The following is a 12,500-nucleotide window of genomic DNA, read 5'->3' as shown; positions in this document are numbered from 1 at the left end:
AGAGAGAGGGAGAGATGGAGAGAGAGGGACACAGCCTTGGTCGCCGTGCATACACTTCATTAGCCTCTGTAATTAGCCTGCTGCTCCAATTTGCTAGCACTGGTAGTGATAATGCAAACATCAAAACACACGGCCGGAGCCGGAGCCGGAGTCCCCGTGCTCATCCTCAACCTCAACACTCACACACTACATATCGCCCCCCGCCCCTGCGACTCCAGACTTGTGCCTTGTGCCTCACTCCTTGACTACGTACCCTTTTTATTCGGGTCTGTCTGTGCTTGACTACTTACCTTTTCATTTGTGCGTATGTGTGTCTCTCTGTGTTTGTTTGAGCCCACATCATGCTTTGTGCCCGCAGTGTGTGTGTGTGTGTGTGTGTGTGTATGTGCGTGTGTATGTGTGTGTATGTGTGTGTGTGCGTGCGCGCGCTCGTGTACGCCTGTGTTTGAACCCGCTCCTTGCTTTGTGCCCACAATGTGTGTGTGTGTGTGTGTTTGGATATGGGTGCGTGTATTTGCCTGTCTCGCAAACTGGCCCTAGCTACGCCAAGCCCCGCCCCGCCTCTCCCCCATCCTCTTTCCGTGCCATCCTCTCTCCTCGTCTCGTTAGCCGGGGACGACGTGCGCTAACTAATGCACTAATTATGCAGGAGGGGGCGGGGGCAAGGCAGGCCTGATTGACACTCTGTCCGAGCGCATTAGCGGCTCGTTACCGCGGTGGCGAGGCCGATGACACGGCGGGGCTGTGGTCCTTCACAACGCATGAAGCTAAATAAGAATCACGGCAGCCGGGCAGCTCGGCAACAGCGGCGGCATGCCACGCCGCGGCAACACGTCACGGCAGCATCATGTGTTGCCGAGGCGACGGGGTCATCGTGGACACGGCAGCGATTAACGGGTGTTAGCTGTCATCGGGGAAATCAAGAGAACAAGTACAGTACATGCTCTGACATTACGAGCTCTGATATAACAACAAGTACATGCTCTTATATCCCAAGTACAAGGTCTGATACGTAACAACAATGACATGCTTCCAATAACGCAACAAGTACATTCTCTGATATTGCAACAAGCACATGCTCCAGTATATCACAACAAGTTCATGCTCCAGTATCACAACAAGTACATGCTGCAACGTCAGATATTTCGTTATATATTTCGGTATCACAATAAGTAGGTCTAAATACTGCAGTATCACATCACAAGTACTTGCTCCGACATCATGAGTAGGCCCTACTACATGCTCTGAAATGAAAGCGTGCAACTCATCCAAAATAAACTTTACCGTATATAACAGATCACTCCTCCAAAACGTAGCTGACAGGACTACATCGGAAGACGGCAGTGAAACTTGTGTCTGAACTGGACACAGATACATGGAGTTGAGTGAACGAGCAGGGGCAGAACATGTGAACCACAGCCAAAAAAAAAAAAAGAACAGAAAAACTTCATTAGTAATGTATTTTCAGAAGTCGTCTGGACCCCCACAACCTCGATCACCCCTTCCCCTTCCCCCTGCACACCTTTTCCAATGGAGACAAATCACCAGGCTCCATCTCTAGCTGGAATATGTTCATCTGGGAGGATAACAGATCTCTGGGCACAGATGAAAAAATAAAGTGAAGGAGGAGGAGGAGGAGGGGGGAAGAGAGAAGACAAGACTGGGGAAAGAGAGAAGGGGAATCCTCCTTGCAGAAAGCAAAAGAGAATGTGTGTAATTTAATCAGAAATGCACTTGAAAATCACCATATCCATCATTATCTTCTTGCGAGGGGGAAGAGGGAAGAGAGGGAAGATGGGGGGGAAGAGGGAAGAGAGGAGAGAGAGGGGGGGGTTGGGGGGGGGTGAGCAGAAATTCATTTAAGAGAAGCCGCCAGTCTAGGTCTGTGCGGGTGTGTGTGGCCCGGCGTCGCGTGCATGGAGCCTTGTGGGGTGGGGTGTGTTCTTCATTGTTAAGCGGCCGACGGTAGGCCAACGCAGCACATTCATCAACCCACAGACAAATGACGGTGGATTACTAGTTAGACAGTGTAATAAGTACCATCTCATTTCCTCTTTCGAATCAATTTATGTTTCTCAGCGGAGGATCACCGTCAGGGGAGCTCTCGCTCGCTTTCTCTTGCTCACTCGCTCCCTCGCTCATACACAATGAGGGATTGCACAGTCAAAAAATCTGATTCCCATGAAAAAAGCCTGCCCCTATAGCCAGACACGCACGCACGCACGCACGCACGCACGCACGCACGCAAACACAGACACAGACACACACACATACACACACACACACACACACACACACACACACACACACACACACACACACACACACACACACACACACACACACACACACACACACACACACAATGGGAGAAGAGAATGTGGCCCAAGCTGGACAAAGCCATGGATGGCTCAATGTTCTGGATTTAAATACAGCACATTTGAAGCACAAATGTAATCTTAACATAATAATACTTTAACTTATAATGACTAGGGATGCAAATTATCGATTAATTCATTAATCATTAGTTGATAGCCTGATCGATCGACTAATCTACTAAATTTTAAAATTAATTCTATTTCAATTATTTAATCCAAAGGTGATTTAAATATTCCCACGATTCACACCCCTCTTCACACACACTCTTCACATCACCATTTCACCTGGGTCTCTTGTCAGTTGAATTGTCGATTAATTGCGATTAATGTTTTTTAATCGATTTATGCATTGATCGATTAAAGTCGATTAATCGATTAATCGCTTGCATCCCTAATAATGACTTACTAAAAGCCATTAGTCATAATATTGTATAATACTTTGTATTACATACTGTACAATACTTTTACAATATTAACACTTGATTGTTATTCTAAGAGAGGAGACAGTTTATGTGGCCCATTGACAAAGTTGAATTTTGAGGTTTTTACATGAATATCGGTCTGGTATGCCCAGAATAGGTTTTGCAGCCAAAGATATCTATGATTGACTTGACTCTCGTCATATGAATGGGGTCAGCTCCATCTGCAGCTAATCCTTGCACGTAATTGGGGAAACACTGACACTTTAACGACTTGCAGATTTAAGTCACTGATTGTTGCGGATTGTTGAGTCACTGATTGTTGCCTTTCACTTATTTTCCCCTTATCCACAACATTTAAATTTTGACTATGTCACATCACTGAAAATCCTTCGATGGTTCTACTGCAGTTTGGTTTTGGATCAGGGCGAAGAGTCAGGCTAATCTATGATGACTACGATGTCTGGTAATTCAAAATACATGGAGAAGAGCCACCTATTCATATATGAAAAGTATACATTTTCAAGCCAAAATGAATGCTTGGTAGGGAAGAAAAATAAAAAACGTGCTGCCTCTGCCATTGAAGTGTCTAAAATGTGATGCAGCTGATGTTAGTGTCTGTAGCTGTAGTGGGCTGTGGCTGATGTGAGATGAGCCCAGGGCCGGATTAAGATGACCTGGGGCCCCTAGGCTACAGGTTGCTGTGGGGCCCCTCAGAAGGCAAATTTCACGACAAATGTACATAGTCTGTGTCACAATTACAAGCTAGGAATTGAGTATAACATGTCGACCAACTGTACTGAACACAACAGATACAATTTCCAATCCAGCAATTTTTCACTTTTGGCCAAGCAGGGGCGCCTTGGCAGGTGGGGGTGCTTGGTAGGGAAGAACATTAAAATGCGCTCTGCCATTGAAGTGTCTAAATCAGGGGTTCCCAATCTTTTCCAACTTGGGGCCCACTGGAAATTGTCACAAATGTTCGGGGCCCACCTCTGACCCGATTACGAATAAAACTCAGCACAGCAGCAAAACACAGCAGCAACACACACCAAAATGTGATTATAATTCTTAGAATATTATTTCAAGGCCCACTTGGGTATACCTTCAGGGCCCACCAGTGGGCCCCGGCCCATAGGTTGAAAATCACTGGTCTAAATTGTGATGCAGCTGATGTTAGTGTCTGCTGTAGCTGTAGAGGGCTGTAGTGGCTGATGTGAGATGAGCCTGGTGTGGAGCCAGCGGTGTGACAGGGGCCTTGGTGACAGTGGCAGAGCCCTGTGACAGAGGCCGGTGGCCCTGGCCGTGACATGAGGGGCGGACGAGGGGGGGGGGTTGTGGTGGTGGAGATGCGTCACCCCGGGCAGACCCGGCCTGTCACTGGTGATGACCTGGCTCCTCTCCACACACACACACACACACACACACACACACACACAGACACAGACACACACGAACACAGACACACAGACACACAGACACACAGACACGCACACACACACACACGCAGACACGAACACAGCCACATACACACACACACACACAGACATGAACAGACAGACACACACACACACACACACACACACACACACACACACACACACACACACACACACACACACACACACACACACACACACACACACACACACACACACGAGCCTACACACATGAGCCTAGACACACACACGAACACACACGCACACACACACACACACACACACACACACACACACACACACACACACACACACACACACACACACACACACACACACACACACACACACCGATGGCCTGGCTCAGCTCCACATGAAGCCCTGACAGCAGGACACGGGCCGTCCGGCAGCACTCACATACACACAGGTCACACACCGCGCACGCACACACACACACACACACACACAGGTCTCACACACACACACACACACACACACACCCCCCGCACACACACACACACACACACACACACACACACACACACACACACACACACACACACACACACACACACACACACACACACACACACACACACACGGCACTACATCCAGCAGCAGGTTAATCATCGTCTTCTGGACCTCATTCAAACAGTTAATCAATAATCATTTGGCCATCTATGACACGCCTCTTCCAATATCAACAATAGAAACGCATTGCATTCTCAGATGGTTCACGCAGGTCGCCGTCAATTGACTGACAAACTAGGCACTGCCAGTCACTGCTTGTAGAATCTCAGCACAGTCAGTGGCACTACTGTCCAACTTGGGAAAGCATGTGCCACCAGGGTCCCACTACAATCTTAACTCATAACACACATGCTCTTTCATGCATTGTGGGTGTTGGACATTACGTAAAGTTCAGAAAGGCAAACAGAGGCGCTCCAGTCGATTTTGTATGCATTTTTCAAACTTCAACGGCATTCACTTTTCCCACCAATGCTCATTTTTCAATGTCTTGACCAAATATTAGCGAGTGGGTAAAACAAGACGCACATTTCAAATGTGAAGCCACGACAAAAAACAGGCTGTAAGTGGATCCGGGGGCTTATTGTTAATCATAGATTCTGAAGAATCATAGATTTTGAGATTTGCAACAATACTGGTAATATGGTAATGTCTGATAAATTTGTGGCCTTTTGAATGTGTTCACTTCTTGAAGTAGAAATCTGAGAAATCAACTCTGAGTGTTTCTCTTGAAGACAAGAAGTGGGCCCTTTTAAAGACAAAATTAGCAAACTGGCACAGATCGTCAACCAATCTCATCATCTATATATATCTAGGTATTTATTCTTTATTGTGTTGACTGTGATGCGTGTTTGTCTTGTGTGTCTTTGTGCCACCACCAAAGCTAATTTTCCATTTCATGTAAGTTTAATGGACAATAAAGAAGTCTAAGTCTAAGTCTAAGTCTAATTTTCTGAAGAATTGAGTTGCGTCTACAAGACCTCAGCTTGAACATTCTGCAAAAAAAGGAAAAGAACAATTATCTTTCGATTTTCTCAGTTTCACTCTCAGAGACATGTTTCTCTGGACATTCCAGAGCCTTGTGCGAATGAAATACTGTATTAGAGTATGGTGAGACCAGACTAGGAGATACAGCATTCACCGGGCTGGCATTGTATTTTCCACTATCTCATCAGGTTGGCTATGTACTGTCTGTATTTGCTACCAGCCTGTCTGGTTGGCATTAAATTTGCTGCCAGCCCAGCATGCTGGCATTGTCTTTTCTGCTAGCCTACCTGATTGGCATAGCATTTGCTCACAACTCGTTGGCATTGTATTTGGTGCTAGCGCACCTGGTTGGCATTGTATTTGGTGCTAGTCCACCCTGGTTGGCATAGTATTTGCTCACAACTCACCTGGCTAGCATTGTATTTGCTACTAGCCCACCTGGTTGGCATTGTATTAAGTGCTAGCGCACCTGGTTGGCATTGTATTTGCTATTAGCTCACCTGGCTAGCATTGCATTTGCCACTAGCCCACCCTGGTTGGCATTGCATTTGCCACTAGCCCACCCTGGTTGGCATTGTATTTGCTATTAGCAAACCCGGTTGGCATTGTATTTGGTGCTAGCCAGGGGTGGAAAAGTAACTTTTTACTTTTACTCAATATTGTACTTGAGTAGCTTTTATGAATACTTTGTACTTTTTAAGTATTTTTTAAAATTAATACTTTTACTTGTACTTGAGTACATTTTGACCCAAGTACTTTACTCAATTACACTGGAACCTGGCCTGAGTACTGAGTAAAAAAAATTGACTGAGAGACAAAATGCCATGCACAATAATGCCACAATCCGCCGGAAATGAAAGATTGTGCAGGATGGCACACAGCATCTCCACTATTTTACTATCTTGTATCAATGTATTGGATGATGGCTGGTGCCAAGCAAGAGATAGAGGTTATGGAGGACGATATATAAGAAAAATAAACATGACATTCTCAAGAGGAAAGCTAATTAAAAGTAACTAAGTACTTTTTACTCAAATTACATTTTAAGTGAAGTACTTTTTACTTTTACTTGAGTAGATTTTTAGATAGGTACTTTTACTTGTACTTGAGTAGAATTTAGGCAAAGTAAAGATACTTTTACTTGAGTACACATTTTCTGTACTCTTTCCACCTCTGGTGCTAGCCCACCCTGGCTGGCATTGTATTTGGTGCTAGCCCACCTGGTTGGCATTGTATTTGCTACTAACCCACCCTGGTTAGCATTGCATTTGCTACTAGCGCACCCTGGTTGGCATTGTATTTGGTGCTAGCCCACCTGGTTGGCATTGTATTTGGTGCTAGCCCACCCTGGTTGGCATTGTATTTGGTGCTAGCCCACCTGGTTGGCATTTTATTTGGTGCTAGCCCACCCTGGTTGGCATTGTATTTGGTGCTAGCCCACCTGGTTGCCATTGTATTTGGTGCTAGCCCACCTGGTTGGCATTGTATTTGCTATTAGCCCACCCTGGTTGGCATTGCATTTGGTGCTAGCCCACCCTGGCTGGCATTGTATTTGCTATTAGCAAACCCTGTTTGGCATTGTATTTGGTGCTAGCCCACCCTGGTTGGCATTGGATTTGTGGCTAGCCCACCCTGGTTGGCATTGTATTAGGTGACACTTCACCTGGTTGGCATTGTATTTGCTACTAGCCCACCCTGGTTGGCATTGTATTTGGTGCTAGCCCACCCTGGTTGGCATAGTATTTGGTGCTAGCCCACCCTGGTTGGCATAGTATTTGGTGCTAGCCCACCTTGGTTGGCATTGTGTTTCCTATTAGCTCACCCTGGTTGGCATTGTGTTTACTGTATCATAGCTCAGCTGGCTACAGCACACACACACGGCTAATTAAGAGCGGTGTACAGGTAGGGCATCTTTAATTAGCGGTAGCTCTTGTTCTGTGGCCCAACGATTGTAATTAATTAATTCAATGTCATGTAGTATTGGTGTAGGTAGCTCGCTGTGGTGGGTTAAGGAAGGTGTGGTGTGGTGGCGATTGTGGGGGGTGGGGGGTGGACGGACGATCCCCTGTTGGGATGGGGGTGCGTGGAGAGGGGGGCGGGGCGGGGCGGGGGGTCGCCCCAAAGTTCAAACGTTGACTCCAATCCGAGTATGGATCAGCGCTAATCCGTAGCATGTCACGGCTGGGCACATCAATTATGCTAATCGAAGGAGCGCTCTCTGGCCCCCAGCCTTCATTACTGTCAATGTGATGACAAGAGGCTTCAAAGCAGCAGAAATGGACCATCAGGCAAGGCAGGCGGGCACCTACACACACACACACACACACACACACACACACACACACACACACACCATCCCCGCAGCTGGCATCTGGAATGTTCCACTCTCCTCCTCTGTGGCCTGGAAAAGTCACTGTGTGTGTGTATGTGTGTGTGTGTGTGTGTGTGTGTGTGTGTGTGTGTGTGTGTGTGTGTCCGTGTGCGTGTGTGTGTGCGTGTGTGTGAATACACACGGGCGTGCGTACGCGTGTACGTGCGTGAGTGGCGCGGCTAAAGACACTAGTGCCGGGACGTTAAGCTCAGGGGTCTTTGTTCTCATTGTCTCCTCGTCTCCTGAAGACTTTTCTCCTCTCCTTTCTGCATGGCGCCCTGTGCAATCGCCTGCTCTTGATGACGAGGCCTCTGGGACAAGAGGCAGCAGCAGCAGCAGCATGTGTGTGTGTGTGTGTGTGTGTGTGTGTGTGTGTGTGTGCGCACGTGTGTGTGTGTGTGTGTGTGTGTGTGTGTGTGTGTGAGAGAGATAATTATGATCTCTTGTCTCTTCATCGCTATGGTGTGTGATGCAGGAGTGTGTGTGTGTGTGTGTGTGTGTGTGTGTGTGTGTGTGTGTGTGTGTGTGTGCATGTGCAAGCACGCGCTTTGGGGTTGCGTGGTAGTGTGTATGTGTGTGTGTGTGTGTGCAAGGTGGTTGATGTGTTGTAGGGTGGGGATTGGGGGTTTGCAGGTACGCCGGGGGGTGGTGGGGTAGGGTGTGTGTGTGCACCGGGGGGGTGTATATAATAGTTGGCATGGTGTCTGGGGGGTCGGTGCAGCGACTAACAATTAAACGCAAGCTGGAACGCTAAAACTGGTCTCCTGTCCTCCAGCGCATATGGGGAGCGGTGCAGCACACAGCTCATGCACCGTAGCGGTGAGGAGCTAACGACACGCACACACACACGCACGATCGCACGCGCATACACGCACGCACACACACACACACACACGCAGGCACACACACACAGGCACACACACATGCAGGCACACTCACACGTATGCACGTATGCAAGCACGCACACACACACACAACACGCAGACATGCACACGGGCACACACACACACACACACACACACACACACACTCACACGCATGCATGTATGCACGCACGCACACACACACACAAACACGCATTCATACACACGGACACACATACACACACACGAAAGCATGCGCACACACATACAGACACACAGACACACCCCCACCACCACCACCACCAGCAGCAGGACCACCCATCACCACCCATGGAGCCTCCTCCTTATTTATTTCATTTCCAAGGGAGGCATTTCCAGCCAATTGCACTGGAGGCTGAAGGGAAGAGGTAAGGTGGGTGTGTGTGTGTGTGTGTGTGTGTGTGTGTGTGTGTGTGTGTGTGTGTGTGTGTGTGTGTGTGTGTGTGTGTGTGTGTGTGTGCATGTCTGTGTGTGTGTGTGTGTGTGTGTGTGTGTGAGTGAGTGGGTGTGTGCATGCGTGTGTCTGTGTGTGTGCGTGTGTGTGTATGTGTGAGTGGGTGTGTGTGGGCATGCGTGTGTGTGTGTGTTCATGCATGTGTGTGTGTGTGCGTGTGGAAAGGGGTAGGCAAGAAAAGGGGTAGTGGGTGGGTAGTGGGTGTCTAGTGAGCGGGCGGGCAGGCGGGCGACTGGCTGGCTAGATTCTGCTTTTCTGCTGCTGGGGCCTAATAAAACACCCTCATCCATGAACGGCAGCCTCCAGGAAAGAGACACAGTCAATTACCTAATGCCCCAAGTACAGGGGGGGTGAGGTGGGGAGGGGGCATGGGGGTGCAAGGGAGGGAAAGTGGGGACGTCCCCCCTCATTTGCGTGTCGGGGGTATTTATTAAATTGCTGTCACAGCTGACAAATTTGCGCAGCTAAAATTGGGGGCAATACTGTTCAGCGTTTTTGCTTTCTTTCTTTACCCCCATTCTTTTACCCCACCCCCCCCCCACCCCATGCCTCCAAACCATTTTGAGTAGAGAGCATACCAGCATGCTAGATTGAACACTGGTAAGTAAATTGGAGTGTGTGTCGAAGACTGTCGTGTCTAGGTGTGTGTGTATGTGTGTGTGTGTGTGTGTGTGTGTGTGTGTGTGTGTGTGTGTGTGTGTGTGTGTGTGTGCATGTGTGTGTTGTCCTGAGTGAGTGTGTGTGCGTGCATGTGTGTGTGTGTGTGTGTGTGTGTACTCACGAGTCTGGAATTGAGTTTGTGCATCTGTGTGTATGTGTGTGTGTGTGTGCGTTTGCAGCTGACCTCATGTGTCTGTGTTTGCATGGGTGTGTGTGTGTGGATGAGTGAGTGTGTCTATATCTGTTTTAATGTGTGTCTGTGTGTGTGTGTGTGTGTGTGTGTGTGTGTGTGTGTGTGTGTGTGTGTGTGTGTGTGTGTGTGTGTGTGTGTGTGTATGTGTGTGTGTGAGGTGGTCCTGCCATACCCCGCCTTGTGGTTTGTTATTTGTGTGCATGTGAATGCATGTGACTGTTCTGAGTCTATGGGTCTCTGTGTGTGTATGACTTTGTGTGCATATGCAGATCTGTGTGTGTGTATGTGTGTGTGGGAGGATCCAGGGAAACAGTGTGTATCTGGTATGTGTGTGTACTCACTGGAGTTGTGCTCATGCATTCTGATTTTTCTGTGTGTCTCTTGTGTTGTGTGCAAGTGTGTGTTTTTTGTGTGTGTGTGTGTGTGTGTGTGTGTGTGTGTGTGTGTGTGTGTGTGTGTGTGTGTGTGAGAGAGAGTGTGCGCGCGCGTGTGTGTGTGTGTGTGTGTGTGTGTGTGTGTGTGTGTGTGTGTGTGTGTGTGTGTGTGTGTGTGTGTGTGTGTGTTCCTGCGGTACCGTACCTCTTTGTCCTGTGGTGTGCTGTCGTCTCTGAAGTGTTTGGTGCCGTAGGACAGCGGCTGGTAGTCGGTGCGCGTGTGCAGCAGGGGATCGTACTTGCTTCCTTCCTTGTGCGCTCTCGAAAATGGCCAGAACCTGAAAACAGTTGAAAAAGGTAGGTCTGCACACTGCCGATCAGCTCCAAAAATAAACGCTATTATTTAAAAAGCAACGTTTCGATCACGCTGGATCTTCATCAGGCATATGGGTAACAGGAAGAAGCAGTGACTTATATCACATGACCATTCATACACCTGCCCAGGCAAGACCTGAAAACAACCATGACATCATCAGGCATTGCATTTGGAAGAGGAAACCAACGCAGACCAGAGGTTTCGAGGTGCAGGTGGCAAGAGGTGCAAGATCACTTTCAGAGAGGAATTACCGGCACACTCTTGTCCATCGTGCTGACTTGTATTTACAGAAACAACGTTTCGGCCAGTGTGTGTTCTCAAGTAAAAACTTGAGAAAGGCCACACTGTCCGAAACGTTGTTTCTGGAAATAAAATTTAGCACGATGGACAAGAGTGTGCCGGTAACTCCTCTCTGAAAATCATCAGGCATTGACCATTACAAGGATACACGTTTCATTTGTCACGTATGCATGGCAGAACTAAAAAGTGAGATGTGCAGTAAAATTAGTAATTAGTTGTCCACATGCACTGTATATACTGTAGCTGTGTGTGTGTGTGTATGTGTGTGACATCATCACATACTAAGATGACGTGTAGCAGGCTTCCCTCAGTGTTCATCAAAGATATTTTCAGGTGGCTGCCAGCCACAAGCTGTAGACTCTATTAACCCATTGAGGAGTTAAAGGGGTATGCCACTATTGTGGGGCTTAATACAGTTAAAATCGTTGGCCAGGGTTTATAAAGGTGGTAAAGTGTCTTATTTTTTAACCCTGGCCAATGATTTTTACTGTATTAAGCCCCAAAATAGTGGCATACCCCTTTAAGGACTTTTTCGTCAGTCCGTCTGGAATTTCACTTGAACATTCTATAGCGCCCATAGAACATGCTAAGATCAGAGGGTCTGTCTGGAATTTCAGGATTTCACTTGAACAGTGAAATTAGAACGCCCATAGAACATGCCAAGATCAGAGGGTTGCAGGTTCGAATCCTACCCTTATCTCTCCCCACAACTCCATCCGTTGTACTGTATGTGTACTGTATGTGTTTTTTAGCAAGGCACCTAACCCCACATTCTGCTAGTGACTGCAAATCAAATTGCCCTGTACCAAGGCACCTAAGCTTTCAAGTCAAGTCAAGTCAACTCATCCGTGGCTGAAGGGCCCTTGAGCACGGCACCTAAACCCACACTGCTCCAGGGACTGTAACCATTACCCTGCAAGTACTGAACCCAACTCTAAGTCGCTTTGGGTCTTACAGCTCAGTGTAATGTAATGTAATGCAATGTAATATAATGTACAGTACTTGTAATGTAACATAATGTGACTGATGTACATATGTGTGTCAAGGGTTGGGAAGGAGTATGATGAAGGGGGTGGATTGATGGGTTTTTGGGAGGAGGGCAGTTTGTGGAGCATTTAA

General features: G+C 47.6%; 1 protein-coding gene across 1 annotated transcript in view; it reads right to left on the bottom strand.

Moving 5' to 3' along the window:
- Positions 1–12,500, bottom strand: part of spata17 (spermatogenesis associated 17) — a 99,609-nt gene that overhangs the window by 26,782 nt on the left and 60,327 nt on the right. The window contains exon 9 of the mRNA XM_063183695.1: positions 10,911–11,043. Coding sequence (XP_063039765.1) covers positions 10,911–11,043 — 133 coding nt within the window. The remainder of the gene's footprint in view (positions 1–10,910; positions 11,044–12,500) is intronic.

This window comes from Engraulis encrasicolus, chromosome 19, assembly GCF_034702125.1.
Source record: "Engraulis encrasicolus isolate BLACKSEA-1 chromosome 19, IST_EnEncr_1.0, whole genome shotgun sequence".
In the NCBI taxonomy this organism is placed as follows: Eukaryota; Metazoa; Chordata; class Actinopteri; order Clupeiformes; family Engraulidae; genus Engraulis; species Engraulis encrasicolus.
The sequence above is the reverse complement of the archived record's forward strand: the minus strand, read 5'-3'. Positions and strand labels throughout refer to the sequence as shown.